The sequence below is a fragment of the Diplotaxodon limnothrissa genome, linkage group LG14 (assembly GCF_057381915.1).
Source record: "Diplotaxodon limnothrissa isolate DT_005_m linkage group LG14, D_limnothrissa_male_GT1.1, whole genome shotgun sequence".
Lineage (NCBI taxonomy): Eukaryota > Metazoa > Chordata > Actinopteri > Cichliformes > Cichlidae > Diplotaxodon > Diplotaxodon limnothrissa.
In genome coordinates, this window is record NC_140609.1 from 37,553,250 (window position 1) to 37,577,246 (window position 23,997).

General features: G+C 42.3%; 2 protein-coding genes across 2 annotated transcripts in view; one reads left to right on the forward strand and one right to left on the reverse strand.

The window, feature by feature from the left end:
• Positions 1–621: 621 nt before the first annotated feature.
• Positions 622–23,997, reverse strand: part of LOC146619372 (calpain-5-like) — a 31,947-nt gene continuing 8,571 nt past the window's right edge. The window contains exons 3-13 of the mRNA XM_085371208.1: positions 15,109–15,240; positions 6,241–6,449; positions 5,038–5,230; positions 4,773–4,966; positions 4,601–4,678; positions 4,313–4,508; positions 4,107–4,229; positions 3,789–3,985; positions 3,357–3,478; positions 2,861–2,997; positions 622–2,770 (exon numbers count right to left, since the gene is read on the reverse strand). Of these exons, the coding sequence (XP_085227334.1) occupies positions 2,594–2,770; positions 2,861–2,997; positions 3,357–3,478; positions 3,789–3,985; positions 4,107–4,229; positions 4,313–4,508; positions 4,601–4,678; positions 4,773–4,966; positions 5,038–5,230; positions 6,241–6,449; positions 15,109–15,240 (1,758 nt within the window). The 3' untranslated portion in view covers positions 622–2,593. The remainder of the gene's footprint in view (positions 2,771–2,860; positions 2,998–3,356; positions 3,479–3,788; positions 3,986–4,106; positions 4,230–4,312; positions 4,509–4,600; positions 4,679–4,772; positions 4,967–5,037; positions 5,231–6,240; positions 6,450–15,108; positions 15,241–23,997) is intronic.
• Positions 7,876–9,320, forward strand: ompa (olfactory marker protein a). The gene is made up of 2 exons (XM_085371209.1): positions 7,876–8,030; positions 8,889–9,320. Exons 1-2 carry the CDS (start codon positions 7,956–7,958, stop codon positions 9,318–9,320), a joined length of 507 nt encoding a protein of 168 aa, XP_085227335.1. The 5' UTR covers positions 7,876–7,955.

Sequence of the window (23,997 nt, forward strand, 5' to 3'; positions counted from 1 at the left end):
GCATTTTGAGATCCGGGGCTGGAAAACACTTTAAGGCAACTGAATGCAAGACGGTCATGGTGAGCCTGGTAGCAAATGGATTTAAAGGGAAAAAGAGGTTCATTATTGATCAGCAGATCAAACCACATGGTATTGAAAATGTACTTTTAACATTTTTACAGTGAGATATTAGAAAGGGATCACACATCACGAGTACTGATGCTTGTTTCTGTTATTATGGGTCATTAAATGAAAGCAGGTGTGGCTGTGATATCACATGACACAAAAACGGGGTTTTATTTCTAAACTTCATTTGGAGCTGCAGGTTTTGAACAGCTGAAACTGAAAACATCATGTGAAGATTTCACAGTAAATCCTACATAAACACTGCTGATCAGTTATTTTAAACTTCTTTTACACGATAATTTCTATTTTTTTTTCGTAGAGATACATTTATAGAGTTTAAATGTAGTTTGAGGACACATGCAGTACTCGGCAAACTGGCTTTTGTGATGATCAGTGAGTTTGAAGTGAGGCTGTGGGATTTTTATGAAGCACAACTTTAGTGCAGTGCCTCCATCAAACCACACAAAGGGAAAGTTTTTAAAAGTAAACTTTATTTAAACGACCATCAGACACTGCAGGAGTTGAACATAAGACAGAAACAAAGCTTCTTACAGGCCTGATTACATCAGACTGAACAGCACTGAAACAGATCGACTGTAATCAAAGATGGACAGAACCCCGTTTGTGGAGGTGAGAAACAGGATATCAGACATGCAACTGAATTTCATTGTCTGTCTTGAAACCAGAATAATCGAGCCGTTCATCTACTCAAAGCTCTCCTTTTATCCTGTTATAAATTGAACACACCCCTTTCCTTTAAAGTGGTATGCTCCATAAAAGCTTACACTAACTTAAAAGCTCATTCCCTGCCAATTGACCCTGTGCCCCCTTCACCTCCTTTTCATTTCACTTGGGTTCATCTGGATTTGATTTAAAGTTGAAAGCAAAAAACTGTAAAAGTACACAAGACGATCTCGATCTGAAGAAGTGCGCGTTTGTTGATAACTAATCATCTTGTAGGACAATGTTGGTATCGGACACTACCCGATGACTGTAGGCCAGAAGGAGTAATATAAATAGAAGTAATAGAAAGTTTGACTATATGGATTACACCCAGAGTAAATGGTGTAGAAAGACCAGGGTCAAAGTTTACCAAAGGAGCCCAGATCTTCAGTCATGTTCAAAAATTGAGATTAAAGGCTAAAATAATTGTGATTCTGACTTCTGCAGTAATCAGAAAGCCTACTGCACACCTGAACACCGTGTTTATTCTGCTTTTTCCCCCCTAATACTGGCCGTAAATCACAAAATAAACAAATAACTGGCACCATGAACTCAAGCAGGGCTGCATTCTCACAGGAGAGTGGCTGCCCTCTGCTGGCCATTAGAAAGAATGCAGCTGCCCCCTCACTCAGTGGTCTCAGCGGGTTTGTGAGCACACAGCTCATCCACAGGTCTACACACATCAAGTCAAAGATGGACAAAGTGGTCATTTTAGTGTTACCGAGTGATCTACACTCACTGAGCACTTTAATAACAAACCCTAAAAATACTGAGCTGAGACCTTGCTCTCCAACTCAGGGTCGCGATAACTAGGGAGGCATTATAATGAAGTGCGAAGCGAGCACTGAGATTAAATTGAATCTATAATGAAACATCACAAAAAAAAAAATCATTATTATATTCAACTAAGATTAAAGTGACTCTGGGACAGTTTTACAAAGAGACGACAGCAGGCGGCACAAACCTGCTGCAGGTAGATAATCTCATGCACGTCTGAACATGTCTGCTGTCCGGATATTTTACAGACTGCTGGTACAAATAATGAAGTGGCAGATTTTAAAAATCTTTGGCATGTTTCTGCCATGAATAACAAACACAGAGTCCTGTGCGAGGATGACACGTAAACAGTATTAGCTTCATAACGAGCGAGAGCACGCGACCAGAGTTCACCTCGGCCGTCAGGAATGAACGCGTGGAAATTAAAGATAAAACACATTAAACTGTCTAATAAAAACTGACATAGAGAAGCTGCTGACAGAAAGTTAAATCTGGGGAAAAAGAAAACGTGAAAGTGTAAACAAATTTTTACAATCAAACTCTGACGTTTTCAGGATATTCCATAGACCGTATAAGAAAGATGGCAGCAGCCACAGCCATGTTATCCATTGGTTTGCCGTGTCTGGTTTCTGAAGCCTCCAGTTGAAACTTTTTGAAGTGGGTATTTGGACTTTTTAAAAACACTTTTGGTCTCTGTTAGATTCAAAAAATTCCCTCCTGTGGTTTTTTTCATGAAGGAGGGAAAAGGAGGAAAGATGTGGAGAATTCATGAGGATTCAAAGGAATTAGATTTTTCTCTGCTGCCTGTTTCAAGGACTACAACATCCTTAAAATGGACTACAAAAATTCAGGCTGTGTAGATGAGATCATGCTGCTGAGAAATATCATTTCGTTAGCTGCATCCATCTTTTACTTACAGTCTATGGATATGTCTGTGAGACATTTCCGGGCGTTGTGGAACTTCAGAAATGTTTCCCGGCTCCAAATCTTAGATACCGGTGAGTATCGAGCTCGTCAATATCGCAACAGTGATGGTACCAGAGAGGTCGTTGTCACGGCGATCGCCCTTGTCCTTCAGGTGGAATGTTTTCTTTATTTCTCCCTGTTCGGCGGGCAGCGTCACCTGACCCAGGAAGGAGTCCTTCAGCACGTTGTTGTTGTAGATCTGAGAGACACAGAGAGACAGAAGGTCAGCGCTTTAAATGTACACACACACACACACACACACACACACACACTTCTGTGTGTTACAAACCTCGATGCCGATTGGCTGGTTTGCTTTCTTCCTGTAGAAGAGCCCCTTGGTGTCGAAGACGGGACTGCACGTGTTTTTATAGACCGGCGAGCAGACCTTCTGTCCTTCGCAGCGAATGATCACGTAAGGATCCGACGCTGGAGAGACACAGTTGAGTTATCAACACTTCAGTGGACATTTCATGATGTTTCTGAGCTACAATTTACAGATGTCCCCTAAACGCATCGCATGCAGGTCTCACCACACTTTAAACATTTATTTATAACAGGACTTTAAACCACTTTATTCTGAGTTTTCCGGTTTTATGATCGGAAGCCACTGAATTCAAAAGCTGATTAATCATCAGGCCGTGATCTGGGGTAAAAGTCTAATACCCCAAATCGTTCTCACAAAGCCAAACAAACATGCCTGAGTGGATCGCGGTGGTTACGTCCGTCTTTTATATACAGTCTTTAAGGTGTAAGGCAGGTTTCCTGTGAAGAACAGAAGCATTTACCTCCGTCTGAGTCCTGTGCAGCGAGTCCGTCGGCCTGCAGTATGTGGACCTGAGTTACCAGAGAGGGATAACCACACATCCCCGACCAGCAGGTCTTCTGGGGCTCGTCCAGAGTCAGCTCCCTGCGGGACAGACAGGAAGATCCATTTCTGTGGTTCAGTGTTTAAATGTGCAACGCTGAGTACACACAGAATGATAATTAATGCTTTCATGTGTTGTTGTTTTCATAAAGTCTTTATTGGCTGCGTGTCTGAACTGAGAGGAAGCCCAAAGATCTCCCCTCACTCTCAGTTCCCAGCATGGAAAACAAGAGTTTATTTTCCCCTGAAAGTGCAGCAGGGAGGCCGTCCGCCGTCTTTACTGTTCGCCTACATTAATAGAAACAGAAGAAAATTTCTAAAAATGGCGAGCTAAACCACGTGTGCCGCGTACTTGCAGTCTGAGGTGACATCAGTGAAGACGCGGAGCAGGAAGTCTCCCTCCAGGCCGGGGTCGAAGGTCGTGGGTATGATGACGTAGCGGCCCTCTTTGAGGTCGATGCGCAGGAAGACAGACCTTGAGTTGATGTAGATGCTGCCGCCAACCTTCTGCTGGGTCACGTGCATTCGGTACGTCCTGTTTAACTCCACCTGAACAGGAAGCAGCAGAAGTTTTCACTCCAGTTTAAATGACTGAATCCAATACAGCCACAGCCGTCCTTTAAATACAAACGACCTGGACATTTTATAACAACGCCCATGAATATCTGACCTTGTGTATGTCGAAGCCGATCGCCAGGTTTTCTCCTCGCCCCCCTCTCAGAGTGGCCCTGCGGTCCTTCTGCTGCAGACAGATCAGCACCTCATCCTCCGGCTTCTTCACGTCAAACACGTACTGCGACACACAGAAATGAACATGCGCACAGTCATAAACGCACAGGATGAATTTTAACCTGAAACTCTGAACAAATGAGACACCTGCGGGTTCTGGAGAAAGGAGTGCTTGTTGTTGGTGCAGCCCCCAGCTCGGTTGAGCAGCGGGTCATCGTGGCGGTGCCAGGAGCCCCGCATCACCGCCTCCTCCCAGGTCTTGTGTAAACTCAGGTAGGATGTGTTGATGAGACGGCACAGGATGAGGTCGGTGAAGTTGGCGATGAAGTCATCAAATGTCATCCTGCAGGAGGAGGAGAGAAAGGACTGGTATGATTTACTGTGAGATAAAGTTGAAAAAGAGCCACCAGGTGGCAGCGCAGCACTAAAACTCACCAGAACTCTCCGTCGTCCTCCACAGTGACGCCCATCTTCTCCCGCTCACTCTTACTGACCTTCTGCCACTCTTCAGAGCTGCAAACAGGCACAAACGCTTCATCTGTATCATCTGTATCACACCACAGATCTCAACAAGAGAACCTGTTCAAAGGATTTCTCTCTTCCTCACCTGTCGCTCCACGGCCCGTTCCACTCTCTCTTCCCCCAGGGGTTCCTCATGCGGATCATGTTGAGTTTGTCTGACCTGAAGTAGGCCAGCAGGCCGTGGCCCAGCCTCACCTTGCGGACGTCCGTCACGGCGTAGGCGTGGCCCTTGACCAGGCCACAGTCCAGCCTGGCCTCCATGTCCGCTTGAGTGGTCGCCTGGAACGACACGTCGAGAAGATGAATGAATTTGTTTGGCTGGCGTGGGTTTGCGTTTGACGTGTCCTTACCCGGATCGAGCAGCTGATGAGGCCTCCTCTGTTGTGAACCTTCAGGACTCTCTCGAACAGCTCGTGCTGCTTCTCTTCGTCTTGTTTGTACCCGTTCTCTATCAAATCCATCGGCTCGGACACGCCTCCCGTGAAATCCACGAGAGCATCGGCCGTGTTGCCCCCATCCAGAGCTTCGTAGCACCCGTACATCCTGGAAAACACACAAACATTTACATTTATTTTTACTATAAACAAACGTTTGAGTCTCATTCTGCTTTTCAAGTAACTGTCCAGATTTACAACAGAGTCAGGGATTCATGCCCTCATTTTTATTGCTAATTAAACATAATTACAGGGAGTAAAATTTATATTTAATCAATTTGACGTTAACATTGTGAAATGTTAAACTAGGATCACATCAGCACCTGTTTGAATTTCACTGTTGATGAGAAAACAGATCTGCTGTGGTGGTCCCTGAGTTTAAGGGAAAAATGTCAGAGTTAAAAATCGGACCCCTCAGATTTCATCTCTAAAAGCACAGAAGGAAACTTTATACTGGACTCATTCACGGACTCAGTTCACATTAATCCTCCTTTATCTTATGCTGCCTTTGTGAGGCTCCTCAGCCCATTTTCATCTGAAAAGGGCTGTTTTAGCTCCTCCCCCTTTAAACTAACCCTTTTCTGATTGGCTGCACCTTGTAATCAGAAGGTTTCAGCACTTGTAAGACATGAACGTAGCTTCCGAGTGGGAAAAATGAAGCCACTGTGGAGGTGGCTTAAACCTGCGTTCTATCTGAAGTCCACCAGATGGCGACAGCTGTGCAAAGAGACTTCCTGTCCTATGTTAGTTTGTGGGAACACTTTCCTTCAGAGTTTAAGGTGTCAGTCCTTATTTTGGGACAACCTCACCTGTTTGTATGTTTCAGGAAAAAAACCCCATCCAATCAGAGTTCTTAAAATTCCTCCATGTATCGCGTTATTGGTTCTGAGCTAAATTACTTTAATTTCAGTTCCTGTTTTTATGTCACTGGAGAGCCTTGGGTCAGTTTCTAATGCATTTGTGTATTCCTGAGTCATTTCTTCAACATGAGTTTCCTCGAGTGTTTCTTTTCTTTCCACAGCTGTAAAATATTTAAGTGATTTTATTTCTTCCTGCCTCTTCATATCCTCTGTTTTTATTAGCTGCTGTTTTCAGTTACTGATCTGAGGAAGTGCTTACTTGGCGTAGGCCTTCTCCACCAGCGCGCTCCAAAACTCATTGCTGTCGTTGGAGTGGCAGTACACCAGCTGTCCATTCACCGTGGGGAGCCGGTCATCGATCACTACGTCCACCCACTCTCCAAACCGCCAGAAGCGGAAGTGGAAGATCCCGGCGTAGGAGTTCGGTTTGTCTTTGTCCCACTCCTGATCCTTCCAGTCAGGAATCACCTTTGAAAAAAAAAAAACCCCAGAAAAAACATAAAAACCATGGTCATCACCCCACTCGAGCTCAGACGTAACCGCGGTGTGCTCAGCTGTGTCATATCTGGGGAGCAGCCTCCCGGGGATCTGCGCCCTGAATCCAACAGGAAGTCGCCCACAGATGCCGTTTTGGTCATTTTCAGGCCTTTTACACGCCTGGAAACATCTGCACGTCAACGTTAAATGAGGTTCAGCGCCACCTTGTGACATTGGGAGTTTTATAACTCGTTTGTTCAACAGCCAATTAGAATCCAGGGCCAGACCTCAATCACGCCCAAAGGAAACACCAGGACCGCAGCTCAAAGGTGCGACTGACCATCGCTGCTTACAGCGTTATTTATTTTACAGGTGATGTCCTTGAAGGCTGTTTTAAATGTAAGCCACATATTAAACAAACAGTATGTGGACATAACAGTGTTTAAAAACGTGTTCAGGTGCAGACAGGGAGCGATTGTGGGTTCTCTAATGTAAAATATATTTTCTCATCTTTACTTTCTATTAAAAAAAAACAAAAAAAAAAAACAATGTAGATAAACACAACAGCTCCACACTACAAACACGTACAGAAAAAGATTGAAACGAGCGATTTTCACTCGTTTCCCATTAATGACATTAAGCGTCTCTGATTAACAGGAGCAACTCAGGATTAAAGTTTTTAACGAGCGAACGTCATCCATCCACATCCTGCGCTGAAACCCCAGCTGACAACACGTTGACATAATCCATACACACACACACTCCCCAGTGAAGTGAGTGATATAAATAAATAAGCGATCCATTGAGCTAAGACGAGCCGGGCTCCCAGAAGCCCTCAGGAAACTCCCACCGTTCCCTGTCATACGTCAGCAGCGTTTCCTGTTGCTTAGCACCTTCACACATCACCTGCCTGCTTAACACCTTAAAAAAAAAAAAAAAAAAAAAAAAAAGACCTCAAAAAGTATTTTCAAACATTTTGTACAGTCTGTAGAGAAAAACGAATCTACAGAAAATGCTCTCAGCTGTTCTGTGTTAGCTTCAGCGTTCATGTCAAATATAAACTGCTTTACAAACAGCTGACCTGTGTGATTCTGCAGAAATGTTCAGTTTCTGCAGGAACGTCTGACTCAGGCTGGACGACCGAAATAACCCGAGCAGGGTTGGCTGCACAACCAGACGACTAACAAATGTGACCGTTACTGTCACAATAATCAGATGTTTGCATCGATCTCATCTCTCCTGCCCCCTCGTGCTAATCAATACGTCCCAACCAAACTACCCAGTGGGCTCCAGGGGGGAGATGGGACAAAATGAGAAAGTGGTACACTGTGATGGAAACTGTTGGGAAGGGAGGAGGGGGAGAGGAGCCTATGAGAATAGAGTGAGAGAAGAAAAGAGGCTGAGACTAGAAACTCCATCAGAGCTTCATCTCTCACAGCATCCATCCACACAGGCAGGCTCTTCCTTTCTGCTTATCCCAGGAATAAAACCTTAGAGATGGACGCTGATGAGGCCAAATCTCCCTCCAACACGATTGTGCTGGAATTCAAAGAAGACACCGCGCTGACAGAGGTGAGGCTTTTACTTCTCAACTTCAGATGCAAAACAGAAAAGTCTGTTGGCACAATGTGTGGATGAAAATTTCAGAATAAAGTGCAGCTGGATCAGAGCAAGTACGGTTTTTAATGTTTATTTCATATAAAGTTTCATTTTCTGTGTAACTTTAGCTCTTTTTAATTATTATAATGTGGCGGGGCAAAATGTAAAAGGTCAAGTGTGTGATGGTAACAAAGATGCACAAAAGTCCCATCAGACTGACGTGTGATCACTCAGCTGTGTGGCTGTCACAGTGAACTCCTCAAACAGCACAACAGGACATATCTTTTGTTGGCTAATTCCATTAAATATGCTCCAAAAGGCACAGCTGAGAGGTCCAGTTCAGTGCGTGTGTTCATTAGCAGATGTGTAACAATCAGCTGTAACAGTCTGTGTCGGCAAGCCTGCCAATCAAAGCAGCCGCACTAACTTTACAGTCAACAATTTATTTATTTTTTAAACATTTTTTAAAACATTTTAAAAATAGAGCAGCAGTGCCTGTGACACTTCAACTATCATCTCCTCTGTGGAGTTGCACAAAATATTTTTAAAAAAATGATAATAGTTGATAAAACTGCAGACTCATAATTTTAATTTTATAGGTGTGAACGGCACTTTGTATAAAATAGCCCAGAGAGCACATCATCCGTTTGTGCCATTCATCTGCTTTTCTTTTAAAAACACTGCTTATTCTGACACAAATGCACAAACCTTTGAGCCCCATCACCTTCCCGTCATTATGAGTCTTATCAGAGACTGATACCGGCACCCAGACTGAAAGTTTCCTCCAAACCAAACATGAACTGACTTCCTGTGTGCTTCTTTCCTGTGCAGATGATGCGCCTTCGCGTGTCCTCCCTGCAGCGGTCAGGGCAGAAGCGTCAGGACGGCGAGCGTCTGCTTCTGCCCTACGAGGCCGTGTATCGGCTGGACTTCGCCATCCAGGAGCTGAACTTCTCCCGCTGGTACTTCTCCCTCTCCGGCTACGGCCGCGTCACCATCACCGGTATCTGCCAGCACTGGACCCCCGACCTCACCAACCTGATGACCCGGCAGCTGCTGGAGCCCATTGGAACATTTTGGCGTAATGCCGGCGACCCCGAGGACTCGCAGCTCAAGTGCCTGGAGGCGGATATGCAGGAATTCGGCGAAAGGATTGCAGAGCTCGCCAAAGTCAGGAAGGTCATGTACTTCCTGCTTGCTTTCAAGGACGGGGCCGAGGCGGCGAATCTCAACTGCTCGATCGAGTTCACGACAGAGAAATGACTTTTATTTAGTGCCAGTAGAATCCTGATAGAGTCCAGAAGAAGCCTTTAAAAATTTCTATTCTATCAGCCATTGTTTTACTGTTGATTAGAAAAACCTGACAACTCTGTTTCAACCAATCAGAGATAGATGAGCTTAAATATTCTCCCTCGAACTAGTTAAACAGTAACTCTCTTTCTATCTTTGAGTGTAAGTAAGACGCCGGTTTGATTTTTTTTTTAACAACAAAAGTTACATAAACACCAAAAACATGCTTTAAAGCAAGTATTTCAACACAAAAGCAACATTTTTTGTGAAAATAAAACCTGAAACGAACACAATGACAAGAGAAAGAAAACAAATGCTCTGAATTAACACTTAATATGCTTTTATATATGTTGGTGCTAATTAAAGGGACAGTTCACCCCAATGGATGCAGTCCGGTTTCTCTATTTCACAGACATAAGATCCATTTGTCAGTGTGTAAAAAACAACTACATTAGAAAATTATAGAAGATATCAAGCAAGATGAAGAGCCTGGTATCAAAGTATAGGTACAAAGAAAACTTTTCATATGTTTTAACTGGTTTGAAGCCCACGTGGTGATATGAGTTTCCAAACATTCTCCAGTAAACAATCAGAAACATTCAGTGTATCAATGCTGGTTTCTGTTACAATGGATCACATCTGAGAAGTTTTGCTATTGAAACTATGCTAAATACAATGTTACTGATGCTCGCAGGTCTATCTACTAGATTATTTAATTAGGTTTCATATAATAAATATTGACAGTTTTTAGAACCTCTAAAATTTTCTGAAATTATTTACCTTTGAATAAAAACACTAAAAAAAACAAAAACAACTTATGATCAGCTGACTGTTTTAACAACATGTCGATTACTTTGTTTTGTGACTGTTGACTTGCTGCAGTTGTTGTTTCGTTGTTTCTTATTCCTTTCATTGTTTCTATAGATAACCAAATATTTCCACTGCATGCCTGCTGATAGAAACAGAGATCAATGGTGTGACGCCAATTAAATAACCACTGAAAGCCGTGTGTGTTCTCATTGGTGCTGGTTTTTATTGGTGTTACTGAGCAGGAAAGAAGTAACGAGGGTGGGGACAGTCGTACACAGTGAGGATGTAAGGAGGCAACAGTGGAGGAACTTAAACGTAGTTACAGCACTTCAGAAAGACATCTACTGTAATGAAATTTATTCCCCACGCTTTGCAATTCATTATTGTAAATGTAAATGTTTTTAACAAATGATCAGACAAAGGAGGGGTTGTGGTTGTTTATAATTTAAACACTCTTTGGATCTTCAGATAAAGCTCCAGAGTGTGATCAAAGTGTGGGTGGGCTCTTTAGTTTTTTAAAAGAAGCCAAATGAGTCTAATTATAGATTGAATGCTGTGTTGAGGCTGTCATTTTCAGCATCTATGTGTATGTTAAAATTAAATTGCTCACAATAATTATTTTAGCTGAGCACCAAATTAGATAAAAAGTCTGAGAAATCAGAAAGAAACTCAAAGTGTCAGGTAGATGAGAGAGAAAAATAAAACTGGTTTTTGAGTTTTCTAATTAGCATTGACATATCTACAAGTAAGGCTTTAGATAAGTAAAACTCCGCCCACAACTTTATCCAGCATCAGAAACCTAAATGAAACAGAGCTTTTAGATCAGTGTGGACTCACAGGGATTGTGCACTGACCGCATTACTGGAAACTCAGGCCATGGTCAGCAGTGTTTTCCCTGCTCAAAATGGGCCCTTGAGGGAGTCTACTAACGTTAGCACAATGGGTCATAGTTAAGACACCCACTGTTTACATGTTGCACTCTACACCTGTTTAGCCGCTTGATAAACAAACTATTTTATTTTTAAATTTCTATCAGGTCATTTCCTGTTTTATTTTGTTATTGTGGGTACTTGTCTGTTCCTGTCAGCTCTACTTCCTCCCTTCCTGATAATTGCTCCGCCCTCATTAGTGTTTTCTGCGTTTAGCTTCTCTTTGCTCGCTGCCAGATTGAGCTGTGCTGCTTGTCAGGACTAGTCGAGCTTTCTAGGAACACAGGAATTTGTGTTCTTGCATTCGTTCGTCTGAACCTCATTTAGATTGTTTGTCACACCATCTTCTTCCCATGTGTGCCCACTACACATTTTTGGACTTTTAGACTGTCACCTTCTGCCACGTTTACTAAAAAAGTAAATTAAACCTACTTATAAATGATCAGAAATAATCTTTATTACAGTTCTGCTGATTTTCCTACAAGTTTTCCTACACCTGTGTGTCTATAAATCCACCATTATAACAGTATATTTAATTGTTTGAAGAGGTTAGAGGTCTGTGTTGTAACTTGTGTGATCCTGCTTCCTCCTCTCTGTGTTTCTCTGTTGCGAATGAATGGAAACAGATTAGAAAAACTCCAGCGTGTCTTGGTTTGCTCTACAGTATCTGGTCTTGGCTTACAATAGTTCCCACTGTGGTTCCACTCAAACTTTCCACATTACTGAAACAGGCTTAGCAATAAAATGATGGGGGCTTTCTCTCCAACAATTCCAACAACAAGAGCTGGGAGAAGCTTGCAAGTTGAGTCGAGTTGTTTTTCCTTTTGACAGTTCTGACATTTCCTTTTCATGCCTCCTAACCACTGTAATCTTTGCATCACAAGATAATAAAAAAAGCACCCTTTTAACTGGACATTGTAGCAGATAACTCGAACATTTTGCCCTCTGGATTCACTCATTTGAAAAATAACGGCAGCTACTTTTAAAAAATGGTCACAATCTTCCAGGATGAACATTTGCAGCTAAGAAAAACGACAGTTTTACCTCAAGATTTCAACCTCTGCATTTAGGTTCAAAATGTTTCGCTCTTACTTTCTGTTTATGATTAAAGAGAAATCAAGTTGAACAACTTTTAAGTAACTTTAGAGCTTCTTCCTCTTATTTTACTTTTTAAAAAGTGCAATTTATAATCAAAACACAGGAAAATTGTACCACAGTAAATAGATTGAAGAAATTTCCTTTTTAAAAAACAGAAGCACAGCTGATAAATATGATGCTTTTTCTTTATGTACTATTTTGTGTAAATTCTATAGCAAGAGAACAGAGTTGTGTAAATGGTGCCAGGAGTCCATCCAGGTCGTGTGGCTGAAACTACAGCAAAACTCTGGAAAAGTCTATTTGCCTTTTGTCCACTTGAGTCTCCGGGAGTATTAAGCTAAGCTGTTAAAGTTAATCTTCATTTTCAGGCCCTCCCCTCCTTTATTTATTTTTAAATCCTTAACGTGTCTTACAGGATTTCAACATTAAGGAGAAAGAACTGAAAGGGAGTGTGGCTGTTAGCTCCTGGAAGCAAAGCTGTTATTAGAGAATCTGTCTCAACAGGCAAATCATCAGAAAGTGAAAATAAATCATTTCAATCAAACACAAAGAAGGAAACATTGTTTCAGATTTAAACAGCTAGCGGCAGTCTTAGATTTGGCAATATTTAACAGTTCCCAAACTAAGACCTTAACCTTATTAATTATAAATGTGTTATTTATGTTAAGTGTTACTGAAACACTTCCACGCTCTGTGTGCGACACAAACACATCATTTCACACAACAGTAACTGTTGTATAAGCGTCCGTGTGCTTTGCTGTCGTCACCACAGAAGCGGTTTTGTTTGTTTTCGGACCTTTGAAGGGTGTCAAGACAACTGGGTGCTCCACAGAGGCAACTACACCTAAAACAGACTTCACTTTCCCTCCAGTTGATGGAAAACTAGGAGGCTGAGAGGAGGCCCTTTGAGAGCAGAGAGGAAGCAGGAGGCAGCAAGTGTGTGTGTGTGTGTGTGTGTGTGTGTGTGTGTGTGTGTGTGTGTGGTTACACAGGTTTTTCATGTGTAACAAAGTGTTGATTTAATGGTAAAAAGAATAAAAGCAGCCTAATTAAATACTTCTAGAACAGCGGTGATCTTTCCCTCAAAGCAGCAGAAAGTAAACACACTTTATATCTCAATATTTAAGACAACATTTTGGATTTTAAGTCATTTTGTCTGCAACCCACAGCAAATCTGTTCATCAGTTTATACCGCCATCTTATGGACAACAGATGTTACTTCCATCGGTGACCTCCGACACCAAAGGCTGCATGCTTTTGGATTTGTTTGGCATTTATTAGCAGGAAGCTCCAACAGTTATGGATGGACCTGCATGCGAGCATTACCAAAGATGGGGTTTGATCCAGATCTGCATCCTGGAATATTTTTGGAAGGAATCTTTATCACGAGATGGTTCGAGATTGGGCGTATTAGATCAAATCTTTGAAAAAGTATCCGATTAGTTTAATGCCCAAAGGGAGAAATCAGTTTGATGTTCTCAAAAATATCAGAAACTATCGGTATATCCCGGAGCAGGGAGACGTGTGCAGTCCTGTTCGTGTGCTCAGTAAACCGGTGATAACACAACAGCAGAGGATATTTGTGTGGTCGAGGATATAAAACTATGAACTGAAGATATCTCACGAGCACAGTTTCATCTGGAGATGTAATCTTTAATCGATTAAGTCATGAAACATCGCTTCCCTCGTCCCTTATTTCATAAACATTTATACGGACAGCACTTAATCGCTCATCTTAGACCGTTTCACGTTGTCTCACTTATGGACCTGCGTTAAGCCAGATGATTTTCTCCAGTTTAAATGATGAGCATGTTAGTCAGCAGGAACAGCCCTAGTCTTGTAAGCTCTTTCCTCTTCAAGACTCAGTTCATGGCTGGTGTGGAGGTTTCAGTTTCAGAGAACTTCCATTAGCAGCTAATCGATAAGAAAAATCACTCAGATTACACAAAGTGCTGCTTAAACACAACTAAAGGCAACACACCCACTCACAATAATCTTACAAGCTTCTCCACACATGTCCACACACACACACACACACACACACACACTAGAGCCTCCTTCTCTCAGTTCAGCTCAGATAACATGAAAAAAAACAATCTAAGTTATAAACTATCGAGATAAATTTAATTCAGTTATTTTCATTTTCTCCCTTTTCCCTCTATTTTTATTAGACATTACAATAATGAATGTTTAATTATTTACTTTTACTTTATTTATTTTTTTATATATAGCATTTACTTAATCACCAAGCACATTTTTTCCTTCACAATTCTGAATTTTCAATCTATTTTAAAATACTCTGATATGCTACAAATTGTAGAAGTGCATTAATGATACAGGACACTTAAAACTGCATGTTTTTATCCCATGTCAGGCCTCGTATCTAACGTGTTTAAAATAAATATTAATATTCTGCAGCTGCTTTTTTGTGAGTTTTGCTGTAAAAACTTCATTAAAATCAACCTGACTGGAAATAAGAGCTGAAACATCATTTTATGACTGAGGATGGCGTCAGACAGGAGCATGCTGTCTTCACAGTGCTCGACGATGCACCAAATCATTCCTACCTGTAACACCTGGATCATCCTCACTCACTGTTTAGTTTCGCACATACTGCAGTTTATATTTTTCTATATTTCACACTCACACTTGAGCACCTTTAACAAATGAAATTTCCCCTTTGGATTAATAAATGTCAGACTTCTGGATTATTATTATTTGTTGTTGCAACAGTTTAGGCCTTTATTTAAGAGCCCTCTAGAAAAGCCCCCGTGTGCCTCACAACAGCCACAGCTGCATTGTATCCTGGGAGTTGGATGCCACAGGAGTGTGGGACCAATGCCTTCTCTCTCCTATAAAGCCTTTCCCACCACGTCTATAAAAATCTCTGGAATGAGTGCAGCTTTTGTTCTTCCTTCTCTCACCTTCTGCCATAGAGCTTCTCTGGAGGCCAGACTGGAGCAGGCGGCTACGAACCAGCAGTTTCCCAGCTGACCTTGGTGCAGGTCATGAGCGCTGATGCCGTCCACAAACAGATGGGGGTCGCTGGTCAACTCCTGGAACAGCAAAGATGAGACAAATCATTGTTGATAAACTAATTTTCTTCCTTAGAGGCATTACATACACTCAAAACTCTGTAACTGATTACTCATAAAATCGGACCCACAGGCAGCTGTACAGGAACCATCACGGCCCCTGTAAAGTTAATACTTATCCTCATCTTCTTATTTACAGGCACAATTAATCCACTTCTAACCGTATTATAATTTAATCCAGGTTTGAATCTTTTTATACTGTCTATTTTATTGCAGTGTGTCTCTGGAAAACAGCAGGCGGATGTGGTCAGGACAGCTGCCAGGTGTGGATGAACGTAAAGCGGGGCGTTACCCGGAGCACTCGGTCAAACATCATAATGTAAATACAGAGTAAAATCACTCCCCGATTAACTACAAGTCTCTTCTGAGGGTTCAAAGCCAAACAAACCACAGAGGCAGACTAACGGGACGGCAGCCAAATGATAGAGGTGGGATAAACCAGAGCACACGCCCAGGAAGACCACTAACTGTATGTAGAGACAAATGTACACATGGCTCCACAAAGTTAGCCTCTCAGGGTCTTATATCTGGTGTAGAATTGATTAAAAACAGTATGTTTGTGTACTGCAGATCTGAGCAGAGCCAGCCCACGGCAGGAAGAAAGCTTTACTGTGTGCATTCTCCAAATTAAAGGCCACTTTTAGTGCATATAGCTACTATACATGCACAGACAGTAAAGATCCAGTGTTTCCCTAAGACTGTATTTGAGATGATGGAAGAGGAGAAAGATGGAGGATGTATATGTGTTTGCTCTCTGGGACAAGAGATAACAGGTCTAATATTCAGCTCCATTTCCAGTCAGCTCTCCATCCTGTGGGCTGACTGCAGTTTGACTACATACAGATGGTGGTCCTTGGTCTGCTTTGCAGCCTCAGCATAGTTGAATGCAACTCTCCACCTTCTGCAGGTGCTGGGTAGAGATCCAGTCACAGAGAGGTAAGAACCTCTCCCGGAAACAGACAGTATAAAAGATGAATGTCGCCCTCCAGGTCTGAAAAGTGAAGCCAGTGCAGAAGTGCCTTAAAAAACAGCATTCTTTTTAATGGCCACCAGGGGGAGACTCTTCTGGTCCCCAACAGACTTTGGTGGCGCTGAAGTCGATGTTGAAATGAGCCTCAGCTGCCTCTCTCTCTGTGACGTCAGTAAACACGATCCTGAGGAGTTTGAGATCATACTAAATAAAGCATGATGGTCATTTAGTTAATTATGATTATTATTAGAGTCAGAGTTTATAAACCAAGAGTTATGATTGATAGCTTGTTAGCCAATGAGCACGTCCCTCGGATTCACTGCCAGAGCTAGCCTTCCCCTGTCGCGCCTGGTTTCAAAACACCAAGATAGCGATGCTGAAAACGCTCCACACTCTCATAAAAGGGCACGGTGTGATATCAGGTTCCTTTATTTGTACCCGTAAGAGGATTTAACCTGCAGCAGGTGAGTCATCCATACAAACTCAAAAGAGATAATATCAATTAAAAAAAAAAAAAAAAAAAAAGAGTCAAAGGAGCTTGCAAAGAAAAGTGTCTGGACTTCTTTAAGTTGCTTGAAGACGTTTCACCTCTTAATAAACCTAGTGGGAGTTTCCCCCCACAGAGGGACAAAAGGACCCCCTGATGATCCTCTAATCGCCTGAGCCAAGGTGTGAAACTGGGTGTGGGTCCCAATCAGCCAGAGTTTCGGGTGAGTTCATTGTGAAACCTGGCCCCACCTTGTCATGCGAATTCAGCTGGCCCAGGATGTGAGTGGGCATTAAGGCGTCTGGGGAGGGAACTCAAAACTGGATTATAGATGGCAGAGAGTTGGTGTCGTAAACCCCCGCCTCTGTTCAAAGATGGTCGCTCACAGTGGACATAGATGCTTCTTTCACTCCTCTTTCAAACCATCTGTCCTCTCTGTCCAAAATGTGAACATTGGCATCCTCGAAAGAGTGTCCTTTATCCTTAAGATGCAGATGGACTGCTGAGTCTTGTCCTGTGGAGGTGACTCTTCTGTGTTGTGCCATGCCCTTGTGAAGTGGCTGTTTGGTCTCTCCGATGTAGAGGTTTGGGCATTCCTCGCTGCACTGTACAGCATACACCACATTGTTAAGTTTGTGTTTTGGAGTTTTGTCTTTCGGGTGAACCAGTTTTTGTCTGAGCGTGTTGCTGGGTCTGAAATGGGATGGGGAACCAGGATGTCATGCTTGGAGAAAACTCTCCTGAGTTTCTATGATACACCGGCTACATAGGGGATGACAATGTTGTTGCGTCTGTCCTTCTTATCCTCCCTCGCTGGTGTCTGGTCTTCTTTTCTGTGCCTCTTTGCTGACTTTAAGAACGCCCATTTAGGATAGCCGCACGTTTTGAGTGCTTCCTTTACATGTGTGTGTTCCTTCTTTTTTCCTTCAGGCTTAGAGGGAACATGTTCTGCCCGGTGGTGTAGGGTCCTAATTACCCCAAGTTTGTGTTCCAGAGGGTGATGGGAGTCAAAGAGGAGGTACTGGTCCGTGTGTGTGGGCTTCCGGTAAACTTCGATGTAGAGGTTGCCGTTCTCTTCAATGTGCACGGCGCAGTCCAGGAAAGGCAAACAGTCGTCCTTTGTGTCTTCCCTGGTGAACTTGATGTTCTTATCCACAGCGTTAATGTGCGCAGTGAAGGATTCCACTTCTTGTGTCTTGATTTTGACCCAGGTGTCGTCTACATATCTGTACCAGTGGCTGGGTACTCTTCCTTTGAAAGAGCCAAGAGCCTTTCTTTCCACTTCCTCCATGTAAAGGTTGGCTACAATAGGTGACACGGGGGAGCCCATGGTGCAGCCATGTTTTTGTCTGTAGAAACCCTCGTTGTATTTGGAATATGTAGTGGTGAGGCAGAGGTCTAACAGTGTGCAGGTCTGATCGGGTGTGAAGTTGGTCCTGTCTTCCAAGGAGCTGTCTTCTTGTAGTCGTTTTCTGACAGTCTCCACGGCCTCCGTGGTGGGTATGCAAGGGAAGAGAGAGACTACGTCAAAGGACACCATGGTTTCATCTGGATCCAGGGTAAGTTTCTGGACCTTGTCGGTGAAGTCGGTGGAGTTCTTGATGTGGTGTGGGGTGTTCCCCACGAGAGGTGCAAGGATGGTAGCAAGGTGTTTAGCAATGTTGTAAGTGGCTGAGTTTATGCTGCTCATGGGTCTGAGTGGGACAGCTTCTTTGTGGATTTTAGGAAGTCCGTAAATGTAGGGTATGGCATCCCCTGGGTAAAGGCGGTGATATGTAAGCCGGTCAGTGATTTTGTCCTTCTCAAGGTCTTGAAGGCAAGCTATAACTTTCTTTTTGTAGCTGCTTGTGGGGTCTCACTTTCAGGTTTCATAGGTATTGTTGTCACTGAGGAGAGTAGTGATCTTTGTGTGGTAATCTGTAGTGTTTAGGACCACGGTGCATCTTCCCTTATCAGCTGGTAAAATAGTGATGTTGTGGTCTTTGCTCAGGGAAGCGACGGCCTTCTTTTCTTGTAATGTGAGGTTGGGACTCTCCGCCATTTGACCTTAGAACTGAAGAAGCTTCTCAGATGAGAGGTGAAACATCTTCAAGCAACTTAAAGAAGTCCAGACGCTTTTCTTTGCAAGCTCCTTAGACTACGATGACCTGGATGACTGAGAACCCTCACAGAAATTTAAAAAAAAAAAAAAAAAAAAAAAAAAAAAAAAAAGAGATAAAAGAAAAAGAAAAATGGGAGAAGTTTTCTTTAATGATGAATCTAAAAGTGCTTTTAATACACAGTTAACACTGTCAAATGGTTAATTTCAAATATGAACTTTACTCTAAAAGTAAGAGCACTGTGAGAAATTCAAAGAGTGAAAAAATAGTTCCTTCTTCACTTTTGCATCACTGCAGGACACAAAATGTCTCAGGGATCAAAGTCCTCACTTTGACGCTTTAATGCACCACAGCTTCATCTTTATACGAACTCTGCTGCTCTTCCACTGCAGCACGAGCCGTGCTTTAGCATTTTTCCATTAAGCTGTAAATCTATGACATCATACCGATTTGCCCGAAACATCAACACATACTGGCGTGTACAAAATTATCTGGGCGGTGTTCCTCGTCTGTATCTCCCGATTCGATCACTGACGCAGACGGAAACATTTCTAATTTACGATTCAAAGATGAACTTTGAATCACTAAATAACCTTTGATATGTAACTGCCTTACCCAACGACCGCGACCATCATTATCTGCATGTCAACATAATATTAACACGCCATGAACCACCTCCTCGCCATCCTTATCATTCCACACACCTCATCGCCTACATGAACAATAATTTACTTCCACACGCTTTCAATTAAAACTGCTTGTTAAATCCTGAGTGCTGCAGCGCTTCTTTTCGACTCCACGTGGAGTTCAAACATGGACTAGAAATGTGAGCAGAAACCTTCAGGTCACTTGCCTACGTCTGTATCATCTGTTTATAGAAGTTAGCAGTGCAGGAGCCATTTTTGATTCGTGTTTCACCTCTAGCCACCAAACGCTGCTTCTCCATCTTAACTTGTGTATTTGTGCATTTACTTCATGCATTCAGGAGAATTAGAGGTAAAAAAAAAAAAAAAGCTTACAACCATGTAACATGCAGGATGCTGGACAAGCGAACTATTCTGATTTTAAACTAATGATTTCTTTTATTTAACTTATTACCTCATTATTAACATTTCTTTAGTTCAAAGCTAAATTGTTAAACAGAAATTTGGAAAGTGAAGCAAGTATCAGTCAATAAGCCTCTCAGTGGCATTTTAAAGACATTAACATACTCACAATGAATAAAAGCAGTATGAGAGATCCACATCAGAAATGTTTATGAAAAAAGAAAATGCTGGCAAATTATAGTGCTGTAAACTCCAGTGTAGAAAGGTCAGTAAAAGCCACAGACTGTATCTAAAGGATGTAAAGACAGCTTTGGACGCTTGGTGGTTCGATCGCTGGCTGTTCCAGTCTGCATGCCAAAGTATTCTTGGGTAGAAGTAGAAAAGTACTATACAAGAACCAATCCATTTACCAAAGCCTGGAAACATGACGATGAGGTGGTGTCAACAGGTGTTAGCTAACAGGGAGGGGACACAACAGCGAGAACATAACACTACAAAAAGAAACAAGTCAAACTGACCGAAACAAACAGACTGACAAAAACAGTAAACAGGATATGACTTGGCACAAACTCGACATTTAGTCACCACCATGTGACCACACCTGAGCCGTAAGCACTAGCTAGCTTGGTTAACGAGTGGCATCCGTAGCCCATAAGCACAGACACAGAAAGCTGTTGATTAGTGATAAATAACAAACAAAAAATAAATAAATACTCATTATCATTTAAAACTGATGCACAAACTTTTTACACAGGAAGCAAAAATAATAATTTCACCAACAGCACAAACTCAGTCGACAGATCCACTTTGTTATACCTACTTAGCATCAGCACCTTTATCAAAGCAGCCACAGCAGATGATTTGACAGACAGCTCAGCCCTCCCAGAGCTGAAGCTGAAAACTATCCACAGAAACCAAAGCTAGTTTTTGTACCAGGTCGTGAACTTGTTTATTTCTGCTCTGAAGTGAGACATTTTAATATGGGACTGACCCGTTCTGTTGAACACAGCCTCAAGTGGACGTTAGAGGAACTGCAGGCTGGGGCACTTCACTTTTTTTAACCCTCGAGGTTGCTGCCTTATAGAGCTTGAAATAATAAGCTCTTGATATGATCACTGGTTTAAATATACAGCTGTCTTTTGAGTGCTGGAGCTGAAGCATTGATATTGAGTGCTAAAGTTTCACGAGACACCACAGAGAAGTCAGGGTTAAGTTTAGGGTGTAACCAAAGAAATATTTCCCTTATCTCTCCACTCCCTGAACAAATCAATAATATTGATCAAATGCTTTAAGTGCTCTGTTTAATAATTTAGCATGAATAATTAACAGTAAAAGCATACGCAATACACAGAAATCACTCTTTCATAGTGTATATACACTACAAGCCTAGAGGAAGACAGAAAATTACACATTTAATCAAATAAGACTCAATGAGAAGCACTTAAAGAGCAGTGCATTTAGATTTTATGCAGGTCAAGGAAAAAAAAAAAAAAAAAAAAAAAAAATCACAAGACAAGAAAGAAATGAATCTTTTGACTCAGCATTATTAACGTGAAAAGCCGAGCACGGATTCTGTACACAGCAGCAGAGCGAGGCTGGAAATCTGTTAAGCAACAATTCCATTACGAGCACGATGTTCAGCCAGCATCTGAACTTAAACAGCTGCTGTTCCACTGCATAAAGCTTTCCTAAGGTGCAGTGGGGCTGACTCAAAGCCTCTGACAAGAGGCACTTTTGCAGTTTAAGGATCCTAAACAAATCCAACATGGAATTAAGGCAACATTTGACATTTATCCACCACATTACAAAAGTAATAATAGGTCTATAAAAAAAACGTTGTTCACTTTTAAATGATCCTCATTATCTCATACTCTGTCTTGGTGAAGCCCCTCAGTTCATTTAATCTGAAACAAGCTGTTTTAACTCCTTCCCTTTAAGCCAACTGTCTTCTGATTTGCTGCTTCTTGAAAACAGAAGGTTTTAACAATGGGTGGGTGGAGCTTCTGTGCTCAGTCACATATGTGTGAGATGACCATAAATAAGGAAATATAAATTCTCACAAGCAAAAACTGTATGAAGCTAACGGTTACGCCTTTTCTTCATTAGCAGAAACCTGCAACGAGTAAAATGGCTGCGCACAAATCACCACCGTGGTCCAATGATGAGGTGCAGACAACCACCCTGAGATAACGGTAGCCGAGTAAACTTGTATTAAATTGGCTCTAGAGAAAATCATCAGACACTTGGCACACTTAGCTTGATAAAGCTACCTCCTAAATCAGAGCAAGCTAATGTCTCAGTCACACGAGTAAAAACAGGAAAGCTGTACTGATTTTTTTCACATTCTGGAGAGCTTGAGTGTTTTGAACACTCTCGGTCACTTCTGATCGTAAGGTGATTCCACAGGTTGCCTGATCGGACTCAACCTTCCTGCAAACAGTCGCAGTGTGACCTGGACTGACTTCAGTCACGCAGAGAAGTTGTTGGAGGTTTGCAAATAACTGCCTGTGGATGAGGAATACAGAGTTCGTCACGTAACGTTAAAGGTATGTGCCTTTTTCCACGTCACGCTGTGCGCCACGTTATCGTTTACAGGAGATGAATTACAGAATAACAGTATTTTGTCTCTATCTGCCAATCTGACTATCTTCAGGTTTTACACGCTTACATACACACACGCAGTTACTGTCCCTCTATTTAGAAAGGCAGAGGCGTCACGGTGTGATTATTTTACGTGTAGTTGTTTTTTTCCTGTGTAATAATATTCAACATTGCTATCAATGCATTTTTCAATCCCTCTGCAAAATAGGTTTAAAAACATAAACAGCTGGGATACTGTTTGTCCGTGATTTGAACCGAGGGAACAAATCGTGGCAGGATCAGCCTGATATTATTCGTATCCCGCTGTAACTTTACTGTATAAAGAGCTAACATCTCCAAAATGTCAGGAGTAGTTAGTCATTACAACAAGTGTTTGTGAACTAAAAGTCAAGTATGTGGGATGCTGTTTGTCCGTGATTTGGAGAGCCCAGCGCGTGCTCTCGATGCAGGGAAAACCAATCCTGCAGGGAGACCTACCTCGGCACCTGTGCAGGTGAAGCCAAAGGGAAGACATGCTTCACCATATTTTCTAGTCTTTGGCTTAGAATGAAGTTGGTTTGGAAACATATTCAGCGATGCTTCATCTCCTGCTTTGCGTTTGTGTGGGCGCCCCGTGCTAGCAGCGTCCAAGCGTCGTTTTGTTTTTTCCCCTTTTCATGCCGCGCCCCCCCCTGCAATGGCTCTGCGCCCCCCCTAGGGGGCAGGCCCCACACTTTGGGAAGGTCTGACGTAGCACATCATTATATACCAGCTAGCCCAACTTCAGTAACCCTACAAACGTCACTGCTGTTTAGTTTTCTGTCTTCATTTATGTTGGAAGTGATAGCAGAGCTGCACGTATGAATTTTTTCAGAAATCTCTCAGTCAGAACATGCTACATCATGTTTAGGTAACTAGCAAAACTAGCGAGCTAACTTCCTGCTAACTTCTAACTCCGTTAAATGTAATAAATTCTGTTTTCACGAATGCCTGGATGTTAAACTTCATAGTTACACCTGGTAAAGCAGCAACGCTGATCGTTTTATTAAAGATGAAAGAATGTAGACAGTTTTTAACTCTCAGTGAAGCTGTGTGTTCGTTTGACTTTGGGACCTGAAGTGGACGGAGTTTAGGACCCAGATTACTCCCAGATTTACGAGCACCTTAGTCCGACAAATACGGTAATAACGACGGCCTGCTTGCATGTTCTACAAAAAAAATGTGTTTTGTTTTGTATCTGACGGACAAACACCAAACCAGTGAAGTTGCACCATTTTTAAAAACCAATTCTGGTTCATCCGTTTCACTCAACAATCTGCTTTTCCCCTTTGAAAACAAAGGCACTGCGCATGCACGTTTTACCCATATTCTATCTCAATATTTCATTTTCTTATCGTTGCCTAACATTGTCGGGCGACCGTGGCTCAGGGGGTTGGGAATCGCATCTGTAACTGGAAGGTCGCCAGTTCGATCCCTGGGCTCTCTCCTGGTCGTTGTGTCCCTGGGCAAGACACTTTACCCTACTTGCCTACTGGT